Source organism: Chanodichthys erythropterus, chromosome 2, assembly GCF_024489055.1.
Source record: "Chanodichthys erythropterus isolate Z2021 chromosome 2, ASM2448905v1, whole genome shotgun sequence".
In the NCBI taxonomy this organism is placed as follows: domain Eukaryota; kingdom Metazoa; phylum Chordata; class Actinopteri; order Cypriniformes; family Xenocyprididae; genus Chanodichthys; species Chanodichthys erythropterus.
In genome coordinates this window covers 18,000,877-18,023,911 of record NC_090222.1, presented here as the reverse complement: position 1 = coordinate 18,023,911, position 23,035 = coordinate 18,000,877, and the positions used below count along the sequence as shown (strand labels likewise).

The 23,035-nt window shown below is 37.4% G+C and overlaps 1 protein-coding gene across 2 annotated transcripts; it reads left to right on the top strand.

Annotated features, from left to right (window-relative positions):
* Nucleotides 1-296: 296 nt before the first annotated feature.
* Nucleotides 297-22,255, top strand: rasip1 (Ras interacting protein 1). Of its 2 annotated transcripts, none has more exons than XM_067403225.1 (16): nt 297-567; nt 1,700-1,821; nt 2,667-3,115; nt 5,407-5,667; nt 5,762-5,991; nt 9,535-9,696; nt 10,102-10,306; nt 15,000-15,298; nt 15,594-15,755; nt 16,766-16,806; nt 18,786-18,940; nt 19,502-19,614; nt 19,706-19,994; nt 20,155-20,318; nt 20,410-20,551; nt 21,716-22,255. In XM_067403225.1, the coding sequence occupies exons 2-16, from the start codon at nt 1,700-1,702 to the stop codon at nt 21,892-21,894; spliced, it is 2,973 nt and encodes a 990-aa protein (XP_067259326.1). In that variant the 5' UTR covers nt 297-567; the 3' UTR covers nt 21,895-22,255. The 2 variants fall into 2 exon arrangements, with proteins under 2 accessions (XP_067259326.1, XP_067259318.1); XM_067403217.1 differs by having other exon boundaries at nt 298-660.
* The last annotated feature ends 780 nt before the right edge of the window (nt 22,256-23,035 follow it).

Sequence of the window (23,035 nt, the reverse complement as noted above, 5' to 3'; positions counted from 1 at the left end):
GTTGGAAAATTACATGTGATCTAGGCCCTTTATACAGCGCATACCATTATAAACACTTCAAGTCTATCCCTCACGGCTTCATTTTCATCCACGTAAATTTCAAAATGGCGACTAAGGCCTATAGAGTTCTCCTACTGTCAGACAATTTCCGTCCCTCTTTTGATTTTGTATGGACGTATTAGATATCCTGACTTGCGCTTATTCCATTTTTTTGTCTTGTGTTTTGTAAAAACAGCAGTGTCATTGACATGCCTTTATGTGTAAATTTCATATTCTCTCTCTCTCTTTCAGGATATAGGTGTTGTCCATTGGGGAGGAAGGAAATTCTGTCATTTAGAACAATGGGCCTGCTTCTCTATCTATAGACGCAGAAAAGCGGAGAAATAGAAAGCAAGAATAAGGACTAGAGGACCCTTCTAGAACAACTTTTACAACAAAAATGAAAAAGACATACTAAAAACTGGGTGAAAGGACAAATTCTGGTAAAGCAAAGCAAGGCCTCATACAGAAAATGGACTATTTAAGCCAAATTATTTTGGAATAAGGAGACAGAGCCGACCTCCACTGGTATTTATTTAATATTATTATAACACACTTCACAAACAACAACAGCCATTCTGAAGATTTATCCCGTTATAAAGAGGAAGCCCATCACAGTGGGTAAGTCGCATTCAGATCATTCGCTGGTAAGAAAAGCCATTTTACTGATGCAAAATGACAGGTTTGAAGCTTTTGTCAGCATATACTGAAAACCTTTCCCAACCAAATGTTGTAAATTTTGTGTCTTGGTTGTTCTACATCCACCATTAACTTTGTAGAATGTGATGAAACCAATTATGGTCACAGAGTCAACATATTAAAAATGAACTTCACTTTTGAGGATCGACAGAGGGCAGCTGACACTTAGGGGGTCTTTTCAGGGGTTTTCCCCGTCTGTCTGAGAGGATACATGGAGGTGAAGTCCACAATCAGGGTGGAGGACAAAAACATGTATGTTATTATGTATAGCCGACATTCAGAGCTTTTAATCAAAGTACAAAATGGATGATATTCATAGAATGTGGTTTGGCTTGCATGGCTGATCCTCAGCAGTGATAGTTTCATGTAGGTTGATATCTCCGTCATGGCCTCTTGGCGAAGCCACTTGACTCTTATTTGACTTCCACGAGTTTGCTTAGCTCAGGAGCAACAGTGCCAAACCTCTGCTTTTCATTAGACATGTAGACATGAATGTGAAATAAATCTTTTTCTCAGAGCCATAACTATTCACCGCCTGCCGTCAACTTTGTGGCATTCCCTGCTAGCTGCGTTAATGCTCTGTTACTCATAGACTGTTAGATGACGAAGAATGTATGACACGGCACGTCCTGGTTATTCAACGAGACTTTAGCTTTTCCTGCCATTTGTCTGCTGAATGTCGCTCGCTGCCGAAATCTGATTTTGGATAGGAATAAATCTCAGTGACACAAACCCTGATAATGAAATCTTTTTCAATTTCAAAGTTTTGCATGACAGCTAATATTGTTATCTTATGCCAATGTTCTTCTGGTGTTTCTCTGCATCTGTTAAGACATTTCCCCTTCTTGCTTTTTCCTACTTCGCCTGATCCTTCCTTTTTCAATTTATTTTCGTCCATTTTATCTTTCCATTCTCCACACTCCCATCCAATCCTCACCTCCTCCCTCTCTCACTCCCTCAGATGGAGGAGTCTGGCAGTCCCCGATTTAGGAAGCTCCATTTCCCAGTGGGCTTGTGGATAAATTCTCCACGGAAACACTTTGCCAAGCTGGGAGCTCGTTGGCCCAGTGCAGCATCAGTCAAGTCAGTGTTCTGAACTTTCTCTTACTTTCTGGATCGATGACAAATAAGAGTTTCCATGACAAAGAAAAGGGGAAAAAATCTAGTTTAAAGCACATGTGCCAAGTTCTTAGAAATGTAGTCATGTTGATTTCATATGGAAAAACCTTTATACCATTTTCAACAAAACTTTCAGTTTAATGACTCTAAATCTGTCACGTGTAAAAATAAATATCATGATTTAATAATTCATAAAGGTTTTGGGGAGTCGAACCACATGACATTTTATTTTATTCAGCAAGGGTTCTCGCTTCGAAATAAGTTCCTGATTTATTTGCATATTTGCTTGTATGTTGGTTGCACCACATGACCTTGAAAGATTTAACATAATTCTGCAAGGGTTCTCGCTTCGATTTAAGTTCCTGATTTATTTGCATATTTGCTTGTATGTTGGTTGCACCATCATGACTTTGAAAGTTTTCAAATATTTATACAATACTTTCTCTAAGAAATAATAAAAACGGTTATTACGGTTATACCGGTAAACGGTTATACATTAACAGTTATACAGTTAACAGATATCAGGACAGTTTTTTTAATTTGTGACACCCAAAAAATATTGAAATGAATGTTCATCATAGATGTATTTAAGTCATTGTAAAACGAATTACACTTTTAATTGATTTTTTAATGAACTAATTGATTTGGACAATAAAAAAGGAGGACACATTATGTAAAGAATTCCATGTGACATCAACATGGACAATTACTTTACATACAGTATGTAGGCAGCTTATATAATAACAACTGATACACAATAGGCTATATGATTTGTATATCACCTCCGTCCTATTGCTTCATTTTATTAGGTCCACAACTAGCTCAGATGCCACTTCCCTGCACGAGGCCCCATCATCAGTCCCTTCCTCCCTCTCTCACTCCACCCCTTCTCTTGCCCCACCCTCTCCATCCCCTTCTCCTGCCTTCCTCCGCCCTCGCCCAGCCAATCAGCAGTCCAGGGCCAAAAGGCTGTCTCACCTTTTCCTGAGAGGCCGGTCCAACAGTGACCGAGACCGTGCCATTGGAGAACGTGAGAGGGAAATATGGGCGCATTCTGCCACCCCTTCATCACATCACTATCTGCCTCCTGCTTCCTCTAATGCCCCTGGGCTGGTCAAGATCTATGGAGATGCCCTTTCCAGTGGGGCTAACTATCGGAGCCTGCTGGCAAACATGCACTCCACTGCTCGCCAGCTCATTCAGCAGGTCATCACCCGCTACACTGAGAGAGAAAGAGAGAATGAGAGTGAAGACACAGGTATTTCATTCCCTGTAATGGTGAACAGTTAGTTGTGGTGTGGTCACTAATGTGTACATTTGTGAAAATACAGTCCCATAAAATGATGCATCATTATGGCCACAGCTGTCAAAATCCAAAAAAGACAAAAGCACCATAAATGTATCCAAAAAATGTTGTCTTTCAGACTCGTGCCCTATAATGCAAATTGTTTTTTGCAAAGAACATAGTAAAATATAGTTCACTAGTCACAGAGGCATAGTTGAATAACAAGAGTTCAGTACATGGAAATGACATACACTGAGTTTCAAACTCACTGTTTCCTCCTTCTTATATAAATCTCATTTGTTTAAAAGACCTCCGAAGCACAGGCGAATCTCAACATAACACCGACTGTTATGTAACAGTCGGGATCATTAATATGTACGCCCCCAATATTTGCATATGCCAGCTCATGTTCAAGCCATTAGACAAGGGCAGCCAGTATTAACGTCTGGATCTGCACAGCTGAATCATCAGACTAAGTAAGCAAGCAAGAACAATAGCGAAAAATGGCAGATGGAGCGATAATAACTGACATGATCCATGATAACATGATATTTTTAGTGATATCTGTGAATTGTCTTTCTAAATGTTTCGTTAGCATGTTGCTAATGTACTGTTAAATGTGGTTAAAGTTACCATTGTTTATTACTATATTCAAGGAGACAAGAGAGCCATCGCTATTTTCATTTTTAAACACTTGCAGTCTGTATAATTCATAAACACAACTTTATACTTTATAAATCTCTCCAACAGTGTGTAATGTTAGCTTTAGCCACGGAGCACTATCAAACTCATTCAGAATCAAATGTAAACATCCAAATAAATACTTTACTCACATGATCCGATGTATGCATGCAGCATGCATGACGAACACTTTGTAAAGATCCATTTTGAGGGTTATATTAGCTGTGTGAACTGTGTTTATGCTGTTCAAGGCAAGCGCGAGCTCTGGGGGTGGGGGAGCACGAGAATTAAAGGGGCAGCAACCTATATAGTTACGGTGCATAGTTAATGATGCCCCAAAATAGGCAGTTAAAAAAATTAATTAAAAAAAATCTATGGGGTATTTTGAGCTGAAACTTCACAGATACATTCAGGAGACACCTTAGACTTATATTACATCTTTTAAAAAGAAGTTCTAGGGCACCTTTAACTTAAAAAAGTAAGTTACCTGGTTGCCTTAAAATTTTGAGTTCATTGAAATGAAAAATTTGAATTAATACAATGAAGGCGATTGGTTTAATCAACAGATGTTATTATGTTATCTGAACCAACTAAATTATCTAAGTTGATTTGCAGACCTGCAAACTCCTCAGAGTAAAAAAGGTGACAGTGTCGCGGGGGGTGCGGTTCACATAAATGACCCAAATGACCAAGAAAAAGGTGACTATCACCTAAAAGTGACAAGTTTGCAGATGACAAAAGAAGAAATGTTGTGATAACAAATCATGTAAATATTTTTTTAAAGTGTGCTATGCCAGGTTTGATGTCATTAAAGCCAAAATACCATTAGTCCTTTCATGTGTTTTCCAAGATTTTTTTTTTTTTTACGTTTGGCTCAGCATGACTGCATTTATTTGATATAAATACAGTAAAAACAGTAATATTGTGAAATATTATTACAATTTTAAATAACTGTTTTCTGTTTTAATATATTTCAAAAAGTCATTTATTCCTGTGAGGGCAAAGCTGAATTTTCAGCATCATTACCCCAGTCTTCAGTGTCACATGATCCTTCAGAAATAATTCTGATATGTGATCTGATGCTCAAGAAACATTTCTTATTATTATTATTGATGAAAACAGTTGTGCTGCTTGATATGTCTGTGGAAACCATGATTATTTTTAGGTTTCAAAGGGTTTAGGGTTCAAAAGAACTAATTTATGAGCAGTAGTGTATTCTGTTCCTCACAAAAAAGCTTGGTGCATTGTCCATATGAATCACTTTTATGGTGCTTTTGTGGTGTTTGATTTGTTGTAAGTAAAGAACTAAGTGAAAATTCTTCAGAAATTGCACATTTGGAATGACATGAGGGTGAGTAAATAATGATGCAAGTTTCATATGGGTCTGCTGCTGCATATTGGGATCATTCATCCATTATCTCAGTCTTGTAATGGATGAAAAATAAAACATCAAAGGCAAGCTGCAAATAATCAAATGTGGATTCTGAGTGGAGACATCACAGATTAAATATAGGAAATTAGGCTTTACCCGCTCATTGTATCATTCCCTACTGAATGTCCTAACTTCCTGTTCACCTGGTCAGCTGTCCAGAAATATTCCCCCGAGGACTTCCTGTTATGTGATGTCATTGGAAAGCCCATTCAGCAGCCAGATGGAGCCATTAAATGGCAAACCGAGTGCCGAAGGGGCGTGGCATCCTGGGAATGCCCCTTACAGCTAGTGGATATGTGGAGACCAAAGGATGGTTTCGAACGACGGTTTGAGATCCAGCGCCTTGATGAATATGAGAGGGAGGAGAAAGAGAAGGAGAAAGAGAGAGAGAGGGATGGAGAGAGCTATCAAGGTTGGAACATCTTCATATTTAACTGTAAGACATTTTACAAGTGTATTAACCAGTGTGCCAATTAATTTGTGGGAAAACACTATTGTGGTAACAGGAGTACGTTGGAGGCGGAGCCGCATGTCCTCTGGGGGTGGTGCAGAAGAAGAACGAGGTCATCGAGGGCGGAACACAGAACTAAGGAGGAGTATCAGTGATATGAACCTGAGTCTAAGACGTCGTCAGGGCAACAACGCTAGCAATGACCCTCGGCGTTCTGGCAATGCCCCAAACAATGGACAGGATAGAAAGAACATAGTGAGCATGATAGCAACTGAAGGTGGAGAGGTAAAATAAAGATACAGACCAACTTTTTAAATACATTTCAACCTCAATAATGTGAAATCAAATTGAAAATGCAGGGCTTGCCTGGTTTTGGCCAGTAGTTCAGATTTCTACTTGCCTTTCCAACATTTTCACACTTCTAATGTACAAACTGAAACTGTACATTTTATATAACATATTACAGTACATTTGACAACATATTACCACCTGTACTAACCATTCCTTGTCATGAAAAGTTCAAATTATCTCATATTTTAAGAGACTTACTGACCTTGATTTCTACTCACCTTTACCCCCCCCCCCTCCCCCATTTTTTTTTTTTAAATCATCATAAAGAAAACTTCAAGACAGAAATAAATTCATAAACAAGTTTGATAGAAAAATATGTCATACATGATAAAGCATTACTGATTGTATTTTTTAAGGAGAGACGCTACAGGCAAAACCCTGTCAATTTTGAGATTTAGATCTTTGTGGCTTTTCATAAGTAGTTTTTTTTTTTCGAACTGGTAGAAAGAAAACCACTTATACACTTTACAATACACTTTATCTCACACTAAATCACACTTTATCTATTTGTGTCTGTAGATTTCAATTACAGTACATATCTTTAAAGGGTGTTTTCTCAAAATTGTTTTTTTTTCCTGCTCTGAGTCAGAAATCTCCACTTTAGCAGAACTTATATACCAAACTTTACAGTTTTATTCCTATCTATATTCTGAAGGTTTTTTCAAAGGGATTTGTGAATATATAATTTGCCTGATTTTATACAACATTTTATACCTAAAAAAATGGTGAATATTATTTTTTTCTAGCTGTTGACAGTATTTTCTGATTTATGGAGTGATAAAAAGAGATATCCAAAATCCCCTGATTTAAAAACCTTTGACTCTAATATGCCAAAAAAATGAAACAAGAATTTTGAACCATTCAATATTCAGATTTTTGTTCTAGAAATGTATGCAAATTAGTTCATATTTAATTAGTTAATGCTTCATTTGCATATTTAAACATAACATTTCAGAAAACTTGTAATACAAAAAATGTTTGCAATTCTTAATGTAATCAATCAAGTGGGGAAATATGGTGATATCTATTAGTTAATTTTTTACTCTGGGGTAGTTCACTTTCAAATGAAAATTACCCCAATCTTTACTCACCCTCAAGCCATCTTAGGTGTAAATTTATTTTTTCTGAGGAATCAGAGATATATTAATAAATCCTCCAAGCTTTACATTGGCAGTGAGCTTTATGAACGAGTATGAAGATAAAGAAAGTGTCTCCATCCACATCAATCCATCATAAGCGTACTCCACACGGCTCTGAGGGGGTTAATGAAGGCCATCTGAAGCAAAGCGATGCATTTGTGTAAAAAATATCAATATTTAACAAGTTGTGAAGTAAAATATCTACCTTCCGCCAGACCGCCTTCTGTATTGAACTTAAGAAGAAAGCACAATGCCTCTTGCAGTTCAAAAAGCGTACGCTAACGTTACATCCTACACCGTCCCTTTTCAACAGAAAAAGCTAAACTGACGTGACGCCAGTTCCATTTTTTTTTCCGTAACTTGAATACAGAAGGCGGTCTGGCAGAAGCTAAATATTTTACTTCATAACTTGTTAAATATGTTTGGTTTTTTTTACACAAAGGCATCCATTCGCTTCAGAAGGCCATTATTAAACGGTTAGTTCACCCAGAAATGAAAATTCTGTCATTTATTACTTACCCTCATGTCGTTCCACACCCGTAAGACCTTCATTAATCTTCGGAACACAAATTAAGATATTTTAGTTCAAATCCTATGGCTCCGTGAGGCCTTCATAGGGAGTAATGTCACTTCCTCTGTCAAGATCCATAAAAGTACTAAAAACATATTTAAATCAGAGTACAGTGGCTCAATATTAATATTATAAACCGACGAGAATATTTTTGGTGCGGCAAAAAAACAAAATAACTACTTATTTAGTGATGACCGATTTCAAAACACTGAATCTGCATCGAATCTGCCTTTCGGAGCGCCAAAGTCACGTGATTTCAGCTGAAGCATCGGAGCATTATGAATCAGTGTATCGAATCATTAATCTTCTCATTACATTGTCTAAACTTTCAATAAGTCAGCCGTTTACTTACATTATGTTAAACAAGTGCAATTTAACCACAATAAACAGTTTTTCCTTGAGGTACTGAAGGACTTGAATGAGCTGCATATCGCCGCTTTCCGCCATTTTTGAATTATGAAGAATCCTCTCTCCTGTGGCATCACGGGATAGCGCAGCGTCCATCGAATGCCTACTACAGAATTCGGGCGGAAGCAGTAGGTCATCCGGGTACTTCTCGCCTACTATTTAATTCGGACATACTACTCGCCTCGCATACTGTTTTTCGCATACTATATAGTAGGGAAGTATGCGATTTCGGACGCAGCATGAATCTGCATCGAATCTGCCTTTCGGAGCGCCAAAGTCACGTGATTTCAGCTGAAGCATCGGAGCATTATGAATCAGTGTATCGAATCATGAATCGGATCGCGGTTCAAACCCGCCAAACAGCTGTAATCACGTGACTTTGGCGCTCCGAACTGCAGATTCGATACACAAATTCACTGTGCTCCGAATCTTCCTGAAGCAGTGTTTTGAAATCGGTCATCACTAAATAAGTCGTTATTTTGTTTGTTTTTTTGCCGCACCAAAAATATTCTCGTCGCTTTATAATATTAATATTAAACCACTGTACTCGCATGAACTGATTTAGATGTGTTTTTAATTCCTTTATGGATTGTGACAGAGGAAGTGACATTACTCCCTATGAAGGCCTCATGGAGCCATCGGATTTTAAGTAAAATATCTTAATTTGAGTTCCGAAGATTAATGAAGGTCTTACGGGTGTGGAACGACATGAGGGTAAGTAATAAATGACAGAATTTTCATTTTTGGGTTAAATAACCCTTTAAGCCCCCGGAGCCGCGTCGATTATGTTTATAATGGATAGATGCAGTTTCTTCAGCTTCATACTCATTGGTATCACTCACTGCCATTATTTGCTTGGATGCGTCAGGATATTTATTAATATAACTCCGCTTGTGTTCATCAGAAAGAAGAAAGTCATATACACCTAGGATGGCTTGAGGGTGAGTAAAGCTTTGGGTAATTTTCATTTGAAAGTGAACTATTCCTTTAAACTGTTCTTACTGATGTTACCAAGACTATCACAAGTTAATGGAATTTCAACAAAACCTCAATTATGTTAGCCAGCTACATCTTTTTACCCCCTAGCTAATAGTTGAAAAAAATCTGACAAGCAAAATTCACAACGAAATGTCACAAGAAAAACGAAAAAAGAAAACGGTAAGATATATAGCAATGGCTAATTATGTCAACTGACAGTTTCATCAACTGGCCATGAAACTCTCTCACAATGGCATCCTTATAGTCCTATAATGTCATATATCCCTAATACAGTAAATGAAACAAAATAAGTAAATTTAATACATGTGAGTCATGATAAATGCATGTAATTCTCAGCACTATCCTTGTGTGATTTTTCAGGTCACTGGGCCGAGAGGTGGCGGATGTGAGGCAGACAGACGTACTCGTGCAGCAGAGGAAGAGAAAGACACCTGTGACCTGGAAGTGATGTCGCAGAGTCTGATCCTTCCACCGACAGATCGGCCTTACTTCCTGTTACTGCAGGGCTATGACCAGAGCAAGGCTAGACATGCATCATCTCACTTATCTTACAGCCATCCCATGACATCATACCTGTATTCGTCTAATCACAACATACCATCAAAGCTTTCGTACCTTTGAGTGGAATGGCCATTGAACACATAGCACAAAACAGCATACAGAAGCTCTATAAACACACGCGGGCTGGACAATACCGACACAAGCATGCTGTGTCTACTGCTTCATCTCTGCACAATGACCTCACACAAGCACATATTGTCGAAAACTGTAACACTCTTCATTCCTTATCGTCGCTGTATTTCTGTAACTTAAGATAGGAGATGGCACAGATTGTAGTAAAGACCGCATTGATGATGATAACAGCTTTTTTCCACTTTAGTCGTTTGCCTTCTCACTCTCTCATTCTCTTGCTTATTATTTGTTCAGGACTTTGTGTTGTACATAATGACGGGTCACACACATGTTTTTGGGCGGAAGCCGACATTCCGTGAGCGTGAGATGGACAGGGAGAGAGAGAGGAAGGGGAAGAGGCCTCTAAAAGTGGACACTTACCTCTCAGCCCCTGACCTGCTTGCCCGACACCTCCTGATCAGAAGAGACTCAGCCGTCCCAGAGCTACCACGCGGTCAAGGTACCCTGACACCGAGCTAAAAACAGATAAAAGCAATGAATAACATTTCACAACACAAAACTAGGCTGCAAAACTGGGCAACTGGGCTCTGGATTCACTTTTTACATTCACATTCAATAATGCCAAGGATTTCAAATATTTGTGATAAAACAAGAACAGGCAGTACTGATGTGAAGAAACACTAGTGCAGTAGGTGTTGGCTGGTTTAACATTACTTTTTCCATTGACAACATTTCAGCAATCAAATTATGTGTAAAAATACGACTAGCGAACATGATTCACAAATGAAAGAATCTTTTGAGTCAGTCCCTATCAATTAATTCAGTCTGAATCATGTGCACAGATCACTCATGGTTTTAATCTTTTGGAGCATTTTTTACTCAGTAAAACACTAACGAAATACTTTATAATGCTGCCCACACACTGCCCGATTTTAGCCCTGAATTTCCATTCATCAACAGTTAATGGAGATCAGTACAAAATCAGAGGCAAATCTGTGCTACATTCGCTATGTTTTAAAGGGTTAGTTCACCCAAAAATGAAAATTCTGTCATTAATTACTCACCCTCATGTTGTTCCAAACCTGTAAAACCTTTGTTCATCTTCAGAACACAAATTATGATATTTTTGATGAAATCTGAGAGTTTATTTTGTTATCTCCCTTAGAAAGCAATGAAATTACTATATTAAAAGTCCAGAAAAGTAGTAAAGACTTCGTTAAAATAGTCAACGTGACTAAAGTGGTTCAACCTCAATGTTATAAAGCGACGAGAATACTTTTTGTGTGCAAAAACAAAACAAAAATAACGACTTTATTCAACAATCTCTTGTCTTCCATGTCAGTCTCCTATGCAATTGATGCAGTACAGGCAGTGCAGCGCTTCCGTGTTCTATGTCCGAACGGCGACTCAGTATTGACCAGCTCCTGCGTCAGCATCACATGCATGCGTCGTGCTGCTCATGTGTACAGCCGGAGTCGGAGTTCTGACGTAGAACCTGGAAGCCTGCACTGTACAGCTTAAACAGGGTAGGAGAATGACAGGGTAGAAAAGAGATTGTTGAATAAAGTTGTTATTTTTTATTTGTATTCTCATTGCTTTATAACATAAGGTTGAACCACTGTAGTCACATGGACTATTTTAACGATGTCTTTACTACTTTTCTGAATCTTGAATGAACTGTAAAGCTCAGTAAGTTCAGAATACTCATTTGAGGAAACTTATTACCTCAAAACATTTAAGTTAACTTATTTTTTTTAAGTTAGTAGAAATTAATTTTTTTGTGACAAGTGGGGCGTAGTGATGTGTTGTTCTTGAACGATTCATTCATTTTGTTAATGTGACTCGGGAAGAACGAGTCGTCTCGGGGGGTGATTCGTTCAGTCGCGCATGTGCAATATTGTACAGTTTCTGTACTGCTAGTAGTAGTTCACCTGATGATTCAATTGATTAGTTCATTTCATGAGTCTTTCGGGTTTTGAGTCGTTCCTTAATCACGTGACAAACCCATACGCTACCAATGCATTCTGAGCCGGAAAGAGAATTGATTAGTTCTTTTTATGAGTCTTTCGGGTTTTTGAGTCCTTCCTTAATCACGTGACAGACCCATACGCTATACTGTGTGACCCAAGCACATTATATTTATAGGAAATAACGTTAACTCTCCAGTTTTGTTTGAGTTTGTGTTACAACTGTTAAAGCTGAAGTTATCATAACGTTGATGTTTTAAACTAACATTAATAATTCAAATTCAAAATGTTATTTGCTTTTAATTTATGTCATTATGTCCTTTTTGAGCAATCTACTTATACATATATTAGACCAATATGTCAAGTCTGACTAGGAAAAGCAATTATTATAACAGCAAACTCAAAATTGGATTAAAAATGAACAAACTAGGCTATAAATACTTTGTATTGTAGGCTTGGATTATTATATTATTATATAGCCTAGTGTTTATTTACACATAGACAGTCAAAAAAATAAATTAATCAATATTTTATTTATAACAGGGCTTTATTTATAATAACACACCACAGATCCTCAAGAAACAGTAACAAAAACAGTGACAGAAATGTCAGAAATAACGTATGGGTCTGTCACGTGTTTAAGGAACGACTCAAAAACCCGAAAGACTCATGAAATGAACTAATCAGTTCTCTTACCGGCTCAGAATGCATTGGTTTAGCATATGGGGCTGCCTATCACGTCATTAAGGAATGACTTAAACCCGAAGACTTGTCAGACAAGAGGTGAGGTGAGCTTAATCAGCTTGTCATAAACTGAAGACCCAGGTAAAGAATGAATTAATCATTTCTGAATCTTATAGCATTGTAGTTTTGTATTGTTTGTAGTGGGATCAACGTTTGCATAAGTAGTAGATGTGGTGGGGAAGTAACACGTAACATTTTAATTACATTTTGCTAAAATGAACGAAATGAATCGAAAAAAGATTCGTTCATTTTGTTGAACGAGACTCAAAAGTCCGAGTCTGTAAAATGATCCGAACTTCCCATCACTAGTGGGGCGGGGCCGAGAGCCATGGAAGTGGAGCAAGGCCAGTGTGGTGCACAGGTGTCTCATTAACAATCACATCACTGGCATTCCTTCGCTCCCACAGTTCTCAGCCTCGCCCCACCCAAGTACATATTTAATTTACATAAACATCACATTCAGATCTTGGTTAAATGTTAGCAAAAAACACATGCTATTATAACTATCAAAGAGACTGTCAATATATACTTGCATGTATGTAATCAAACAACATACAGTATATGTGGTCTGAAAAGTTTTGCAGCCCATCCTCAACCTAACCACACGGTCTACTCTTCACCAGAATGGTAACCCTACAAAACTAACATAACAGAACCCCCTGTCAATCCTAACATAACACAACATTAAACACTAACTTATGTCTCCCTATGTTAATCTTATGCAAAAACACACAAAATAATACTTAAAGGGATAGTTCACCCAAAAATGAAAATTTGATGTTTATTTGCTTACCCCCAGTGCATCCAAGTGACTTTTTTTCTTCAGTCGAACACAAATTATGATTTTTAACTGCAACCGCTGCCCTCTGTAAGTCAAATAATAGCAGTGGATGGGAACTTCAACTATAACAGTAAATAAAACTTGCTTCAGCTTCCTGTTAGTGAGGTCAAAAAACGCATTCTGTTGACGGAAGTGATGTCTCGCCCATATACTTCAATGAGCGCGAGACATCACTGCCGCTGTCAGAGCGCGATCTGACCTCACTAGCCGGAAGCTGAACGAAGTTGGACATAGTGGTGTATTAGAGGTAAAAAATTATATAAATACTGTTCGGTTTCTCGCACAAACCGATCGTTTCGTGTCTTAGGACATCAATGTGTCGTCACGAGCCGCAGGTTTTAATTTGGATTTGTCTATGGAAGTTTTTTCGACTCTTATTGTTCAAGTTCCCAATCACTGCTATTATTTGACTGACAGACAGCAGCGGTTGCAGTTAAAAATCATAATTTGTGTTCGACTGAAGAAAAAAAGTCATCTACATCTTGGATGCCCTGGGGGTAAGCAGATAAACATCAAATTTTCATTTTTGGGTGAACTATCCCTTTAATTTCAACATTTATACTGTCTGATGCAAAGCATGCTGGGAATTAAAAATCTGCTGCAACTAAAACAGTTTAGTTTACTTGAAATATGTCAGTGCTGTGAACTCAAAAGTAAAAGAAAGTTTTAAATACTCATAACTGTTAATTTAACTGAACTAATTTGTTTAATTTAAGTTTGTCCTACTCAGACGAATTAAGTATTTTGAGCGTTAGGGTTTACAGTGTGTGGTAATTTGTTGCTTTCTATGGGAGATAAAAAAAAAACTCTCAGATTTCATCAAAAATATCTTAATTTGTGTTCTGAAGATGAACGAAGGTATTACGGGTTTGTAACAACATTAGTGTGAGTAAATAATGACAGAAATGAAATTTCTTTGGGTGAACTAACCCTTTAACGCAATCTGAGAGAAGTCAGATGTGTCCTCGATGTCTTGTCCCGCCCTCTTGACAGTAAACACATTATCAGAAAACAGATGTCCCTGCATTGGGAGGGGAAGTTATTTTAATTAAAGGTTACAAGGGTACATGAATTAAAAATAATAATAATGATGTGCATGGATAAATCATTTATAATAAATACTGCAGTATTCCAAAAAAAAAAAAAAAAAAAACCTTTCACATTTGTGAAATGATGCAGGTAAAACCATTTACCAAACAAAAAAAAAAAAACGTTAACCAATATTAACATTACACAAAATCACTTAAATACCACAGGGTTTCTGTGTATTTTTTGGTAGTACTGTGGTATTGCTAAAGTATATTGGAGTACCCAGCAAATACCATTGTACATGAATATGGTAATTATTCAATGTACACAAACAACAACTAGCAATATAGTTTCTGTTTTAATTCTTTTGGGGATTTTGTTTAAACATGTATTCTATCAGATAAAATTACAGCTGACTATTTTAAATATTTCATATTTGTAAAAAAAAAAAAAATAGCAAGCTACTTTTGCCATGTACTGTAGCTTCTAGTGCAATATGTTTTTCAGATTTTAGCTTAGCTTTTTTTGTTGCATGTTTAGCTAGCTACATGTTTTAAGTAGCTTGCCCAATACTATCTGCAATTATACTTCTGGTTCTCGTTCTTCCTCAGCCTTGGCGCGTCCATTCAGAGGAGGACCTGTCACCCTTAATGGAGCTCCACTTTATAGGGAAGCAGCCCTAAAGCCAGGAGACTTGTTGGGGCTTGGCAGCCACTTCCTTTTTCTTTACCGTGACCCCCGTGTGACTCCTGCCCCGCCCCTGGCCTTACCGCCACCATGGCAAGGTGACATGTCAGCTTCCTTCGGCCCTGGCGGGATGACAGATAGACAGGAAATGCTCAGGCAGTATCTAGGGTCCACAGAATCACTGCTGAGATTCCAGGCCAAACATGCCGATGCCCTGCTGCAGGTAAACACTGATACAATCAAATACTCCTTCTGATATATCTGTCATAAACAAACATGTAAATACAGAGTTCAGATCATAATGATTTACTGAACAGAAATCTGTAGACTACAGTGATTTAAAACAGTTCTGCATCAATGTTGTTTATAATATGGCATACTTAGTGAGTGTTGCAATGAAACTTAATTTAGGAAAAATATAATCACTGGTGTAACAAATACTGCAGTAGGTTAACATTTGCCATGGCTTCACAATATTTAGTTATACAAATCGGTCACTACTTCTACTTTAATTTCAGGAAATTATTTCGAAGAATTCCAGTCCAGATTCAGGGGGCGGGGCCTTAGCACCTGCATATCTTCTGTCGCTCATGATTGACTACGCCTCTAAACATCTGGATCCTGAATTAACACCACAACTGCTTTTAAAGGCAGCCAATCAGATCAAAGGAATTGTTTGGGTAAGTATCCAAAGTCTAGCGCAGTGATTGCCAACCTTTATTTATGTTTTTGGTTAAACCTATAAAACAGAAATGACAGTTTTTAAATTAATATACAATAAACATATATATTATATCATTATTATTATTTTAACAATTAAAAAGCATTAATCTTGTGCATTTTGTTAAAAACGACTCACATTCAGTTTTTAAATATTTATGTTTTTCATCCCATCAAATGTCTGTCACTAAATGGAATTATAACATGGCAAATACTTCTGGGTCTTTTTTTTTTTAAACCTACAGTACATGTTTCGATTTGTTTTGAAGGGAATCATTGTAATTATAGTAATTTTAATAATATTAATGATCATGATAAACTATATCCAGTTAAAAGGAGCACATTACGTCTGATTTGATGTTGATGAAGGGGTGCTTGAGCCTCACTCATGTGACAAAATAGGCTTGGAACCACTGGTCTAGATGACATGAAACATCATAATATCATAAAGTGTAAAACTACAACCTTCATTAGGAGTATAGTGAAGTACAGGGTTGGGCTGTTATATAAGAGCACTGAGACGGCTATTGGAGTGCAAAGGTGATATTGAACATGACACGATTTGAACAGGCCATCACTGTTCCTCACACTTTTTCTGCCCTCTTTGGCTCATGCAAAGTTGTTTTGTCAAACTAAGGCACAGATGAAACTGGAGTAATGTTAAAACACACAACAAACACTAATAGTTTATCTGAGAGGGTTGTATGGGAGAGTCTTAAAATGGACTCTCTCTCTCTACTCTGTGAAGCTGTGGTTGAGGAGCCACAGCTGCAGACACAGATGGGCTTTCACTGGAATTTCGCCGTAGTTTGTAAACAGAGGTTGACTGATGTCATTTCCACCCGTTTGGAAAATGTGCTGTCATTGTCCGGACACATCAGCCAAACACTCCCACCCATGCATTCATCCGAGTCTGCTTTAATCTCTCTCTCTCTCTCTCTCTCTCTCTGTTCCATTATTCATCTTTCAGGACAAAATTAAAGAGTTCGGTGACAAACATCCAACACAAAAGTAAGAATCTGCACTACCTCTCCATGCTGTAGATCTGTATACACTGTTCAAACATTGTTGCTCAGTGACAGGCCTGTAAACAGCAAATTCCTCTCACCTTACCCAGCACTGAGCATGTGTTGTGCTATTATGTATTTAATGTTTAAATGTATAATTAATGTATAAAAATTTGTGTGTGTATATATATATATATATAAAATATAATTATATATATAATATAATATAATATAATATAATATATAATATAATATAATATAATATATATATATATATATATATATATATATATATATATATATATATATATATATATATATATATTATATTATATTATATTATATTATATATATATATATATATATATATATATATATATATATATATATATATATATATATATATATATATATATATATATATATATATATATATATATATATATATATATATATATATACCGATGAACCAAAACATTATGACCACCTGCCTAATATGCTGTTGGTCTTCTGCGTGCTGCCAAAACAGTGCCGAACCACAGAGGCATGGACTCTGCAAGACCCCTGAAGGTGTGCTGTGGTATCTGGCACCAAGACGTTAGCAGCAGATCCTTCAAGTCTGTATGTTGTGAGGTGGAGCCACTGTGGATCGAACTTGCTGCTCCAGCACATCCCACAGATGCTCAATTGAATTGAGATCTGGGGAAGTTGGAGGCAAGGGCAACACCTTGAACTCTTCCTTAAATCCGCATGATTGGCCGGACCCAGGGTTTCTCAGCAGAACATTGCCCAGAGCATCACAATCCCTCCACCAGCTTATCATTGTCCCACAGTGCATCCTGATGCCATCACTTTTCCCCAGTGAATGGTGCACACATACACAGCCGTCCACGTGATGTAAAAGAAAACGTGATCCATCATACCAGACAACCTTCTTCTACTGCTCCAAGGTCTAGTTCCGATGCTCATGTATCCATTGTAGGCACTTTCAAAGGTGGACAAGGGTCATGATAGGCACTCTAATTGGTCTGCAGCCCTGTATGCAGTAGAGTGCGATGCACTGTGTGTTGTGACAAATTCCTCCCATAATCATCATTAAAATTTTGTGTGCATCAATGATCCTTGTGTGCCCAAAATAATGTCACTGGTTTGTGGTTTGTCCCTCTTTGGGCCACTGTTGGTAATTTCTCACAACTGCTGACCGTTAGCAACCCACAAGCCTCACTATTTCAGAGATATTCTGACCCAGTTGCCTTGCCATTACAATCTGGCCCTTGTCAAAGTCACTCAGATCTTTATTCCTGCCCATTTCTCCTGCATCCAACACGTTGATTATGAGAACTGATTGTTTGCTTTGCATATAATCTACCCAGACCTTATTATGTGGCCTTGATAGGAGATGATCAACGATATTTGCTTCACGTGTGATTGGTCATAATGTTTTGGCTCATCAGTGTATATATTTATAACAATTTCCTCTAAAGGCCCGTTCACACAAAGGACGATAACTATAATGATAATGATAAAGATATCTAAAAATCTTTCTAAATATCAAAGAAGAGCAGAATCTACACTACAACTATAACAATAACAACATAGAGAATCAATATCATTGTAATGACTTTCAGAATGATTTTTGCTGATGAACGATAAAAACATTGACAGCCAATTAGAGTCTATCCTGCTTTAAAGAACTCTGGCATTTAAAGTGGTAGACAACAAAACTACAGCACGTGCTTAGAATAAACAGAACTATGTCATCGGCTGGTGTGGACGCTAATATAGTTATCATTATTGGTATGAACAGGCCTTGAGAGCTTGAAAAGTTAGAAATGATGAAACTATCCTGACTAAAAATTTCAGATGCATGTATCCATATTTTGAAAACACAGTATGAAAGAAAATCATTTAAACATAGCAATGTATAAATATATGTGGGCATTTTATAATTGTTTTATACTTTTTTTTTTGATATGTGTTCAGCACAGCAGAGGCTGAGGTTGAACTTCCTCCCCCAAGCGTACAGAAGCTCTCCTCTGACCTTCAACCTCTCATGTTCTGGATGTCTAATGCCACGGAGCTCCTCAACTTCTTTCAGGTCAAAGTCGAAGCCATGGAAAAAGAATGGGAATTTGAAGGTGAGCGAGAGATCAGCGATTACAGCATGTTTTGTGAAAACAAAAAACACTTGTATTACACAATGTGCCATATCTTCTGCTGTAGACGTGTTATGTCTTTTGTTAAACTGAATCTGTTTTCTCTCATCTCTTATTATGCCATCTTGTCCTTTTTGGTAAACCTGCTAGTCTAAGCAAACATTATGACCTGAAATAGGCCTGAACTTTGAACAGAATTACAATGAGAATATATAAAATGTACTAACTTATGGCTCATACAACTCACATACAAGCAGTTCATGGAATAAACGTTAAAAAAATCTTTGTCAAATGACAAAATGTGTTTGTTATATGAACAAATATTGTGCATTGTCAACATGCAGTAATTTTCCTTTCCAAGATGAGCTTGTAAAATAACACATTTTACTGTCAACGAATATGCTGAAGCTAATTGCAGTTATTATTAAATTAATAATTACTTAGTCACCAGGGATGGTTTATGTTCATCTGAAAATTTCTCCATGTAATTTTATGGACATTTTGAGTTATGTATGGTAAGTTTCGTCTCATGTTAACCTGTAGCCCCGGGTGACCCTGTGCTCTCGGCTGACATGGACACCTGCTCTGAGGCGCTGGCACAGCTGGATGATGTCATTATGCACACCTTTCAGCAATGCGTTTACCATTTGACCAAGGTGAGAGAATATGCATCGGTGCTACATGAATGACACATATATAATATAATGTATTTTATGCATTTATAACTCATTTCTTTCTCTCTTTCAGACATTATACTCCCTCCTCCCAGCACTGTTAGACACTAACCCGTTCTCCAGTGAGGAGAAGAAGAAAGGAAAAGCAGGAGCAAAGGACAGAGCAGGCAGTGAAGGTGAAGGAGACGAGGAAGAGGACGTCTCCACTTTGCCGCCCACCGTCGCTGGACTGGTGGAAGTGTATCGCTGCTCTCTGCAGCTTTCCCGAGAAGCTTGCCTCTCTCCACCGCTAACCTCCCAAACATTTGGCTACCTCTTCTTCTTCACAAACACGTCTCTTCTCAACACACTCTTGGAGAGAGGTGAGAATTTACAGTCTTTCATAAACACAGTTGTGTTTGCGCATGGTTTCGAGCAGCGATGACAGCAGCTGACTTGTGATGGCAACGAGTTTATGGCTGGACGATTGTCACGAATGCAAGTGTGATGTTGAAAATGATTCGTTTGTTCCGTCTTAAACAGATAGTCTGTTCTCTTGGTCACGTGCGGTTCAAATTCGAACAAATCTGGACCTGGTCCTGGACTGGCTACAAGGAGCAGGCCTTGGAGATATTGCGTCAGAGTTTCTAAAGAAGCTATCAGTTACGGTCAATTTCCTGTGCATACCTAAGACACGCCTTATTCAGGTGAGAGTTTGAGAACAAACTGAAATAACTATACTACTTTAACATCCATAATTCAGTCACATGACAATAAATTTCCACTATCTTCCTTCAGTCATCCTGGTCAAGTTTACAGGAAGAACATTCTTTGCTAAGTCCTTCCCAGCTTCACCATCTTCTAACTCATTATAAGCTTGGACCAACGAGGGCCCCGCCTTCCTCGTGGGCTCCGCCTCTCGGTACAGAGCTTGGAGGTGGTGAGTAACAACTTTAATAAATAATAAAAATTAATTTTTATAAAGTAATGATAATAAACCCCTAAACTATAGATAACATCTACTTATTTCATATACAATACCATTCAAAAGTTTGGGATCAGTAAAAAATTTTTGAAAGAAATTAATACTTTTATTCAGCAAAGAGGCATTAAATTCATCAAAAGTGACAGTTAAGACATTCAGCTTTAACATCACAGGAATAAATTGCATTTTAAAATATATTAAAGAATAGAATAGAGTTATTTTAAATTGTAACAAAAAATTCACAATATTACAGTTTTTACTTAACATAAAATAATCATAAAATACCTCTTTCAAAAACATTAAAACAATCTTACTGACCAAAGTTTTCAACTATAGTTTAAAGCCTTAGCTCACCCAAAAAATTAAATTCTATCATTAATTATTCACCCTCATGTCGTTCCACACCTGTAAGACCTTCATTAATCTTCGACACAAATTAAGAACTTTTTGATGAAACCCGAGAGGTATCTGACTCCTCCATAGACAACAATTTAACCAACACTTTCAAGGTCCAGAGAGGTACTAAAGACATCATTAAAATAGTCGACGTGACTGCAGTGGTTCAACCTTAATATTATGAAGCAAAATTATGTTATGTGCACAAAAACAAAACAAAAATAACAACTTTATTCAACAATTTCTTCCCTTCTGTGTCATTCTCCTACACTGTTACGATCAGCACTTACAGGTTCTATGTCAGAACGGTGAATCACTATTGGCCGATGCTGTTCACATGAGCAGCATGACGCATGCGTGTGACACTGACGCAGGTGATGGCCAATAATGAGCTATTTTTGTTTTGTTTTTGCGCACAAAATGTATTCTTGTCACTTCATAAAATTAAGGTTGAACCACTGCAGTCACATGGACTATTTTTAGTACCTTTCTGAACCTTGAAAGTGGTCATTAAATTGCTATGGAGGAGTCAGACAGCTCTCGTATTTCATCAAAAATATCTTCCGAAGATAAAAGAAGGTCTTACGGGTGTGGAACGACATGAGGGTGAGTAATTAATGACAGAATTTTCATTTTTGGGTGAACTAACCCTTTAATATATTATATTTATATTATACTTAATACAATATCATTTTGTCTTTATTATTATTCACATATTATCAGATATTTTTGAGAGTTTCTTGGACCATCCTCCTCTTATCCTGCCTAACGAGACACCTCGCCTGGACCTGACTCAGCCAATCCCAAGCTCTGATCTACTGAAGGAAGTGACACGCCTGCGAACATTCCTGTGGGGGCTCGACCAGGATGAACTTCCTGCTAATCAGCGGACTAGACTGTAACATTAGATCATTCCAGTTGTGAAATTATGAACATCTAGTTCTCATATAGAGAAACTATCAGTCTTTAGATACTATCATAGGCTACATAAGGGCCTGTTCATGTAGAATTCATTTCAGGTGACATTACTTCTTTCTTTGCCTGTCAAGCACATCTGTTTGATTTTAATGGATATACACTGGCTTAATTAAGAATATGTATAATTCATTGCATTGGTTACCTTAAAGGTTTATGTTATAGGAAATTCATTGCCTGGTTGCAATGATAAATGCCAGCCTGTTATTTTACACAGTCTTCTAATGTTCTATTAAAGTAGGTTTTTCACTGTTTGTATTTCTGTAATAAATAAAAATTACATATATCCCCTGGCATGTTTTATTATTATTATTATTAATGGATTATCATATTTTTTGTGAGAGGCTGTTGGAAAAAGTGGTGGCCACCTGCTGTTCTATTAATCAACACTGGGTGGCATGATCGCAATGGATACAACGATTAGTTAGTGAGAGACACCACTGGTCAATTAAATCACCAGTAGCCTACACTAAAAAGGCAAATCACTTATGACATGCATTGATGCGGATCAGTATCCTGAAAACTCATTTAAATGGGACTCTATAAGGGTTTTGAATTATAAATAGCCTACTTTTTATATGCCATGTGTTTATAGTGGAAATACTGATACTTGCAGGTGCACTTACAAACATTTACCAGGGCAACAACATACGAGTTTACAGTTATTGTTGTTGTTACTACTGAAAACCATGAAAAAATAATGTGGGATTTATGTCTCTTCGTTTAAATTTATTTGATGACGGTTCGACTAATAGGCTACCAAGTTTATTGCAGTAATAACTGTAGTTTCCATGAAACCGATGGTTTTAAAGGTACGCCTAAATATTTGTACGGGTAAAATTGCATTTAGATAGTTCTATTAGTTTGAAGCTAGGGTAAACATAATTAAGGGTTATCGGTTTCATATTGTTCATATAAAGCTAGACGATGTTTACTAATTTGGCCAAATTCCAATCGGAAGTGATCATCCCTATGCCCTACTCACTCCGAAGGGGAGAGCCCTTGAAGTGGGGACTTTGAAGTGAGCATTTGTATGTCATAAATGAAGGCACTTGGCGAAGGGAGCAA

Excerpts from the sequence above, each read along its gene's own strand:
- rasip1 (XM_067403225.1), top strand. The coding sequence starts at position 1,700 with ATGGAGGAGTCTGGCAGTCCCCGATTTAGGAAGCTCCATTTCCCAGTG. Across the intron at positions 5,992-9,534 it reads TAGCAACTGAAGGTGGAGAG|GTCACTGGGCCGAGAGGTGG; the intron begins GTAAAATAAAGA and ends GTGATTTTTCAG. Across the intron at positions 10,307-14,999 it reads AGAGCTACCACGCGGTCAAG|CCTTGGCGCGTCCATTCAGA; the intron begins GTACCCTGACAC and ends GTTCTTCCTCAG.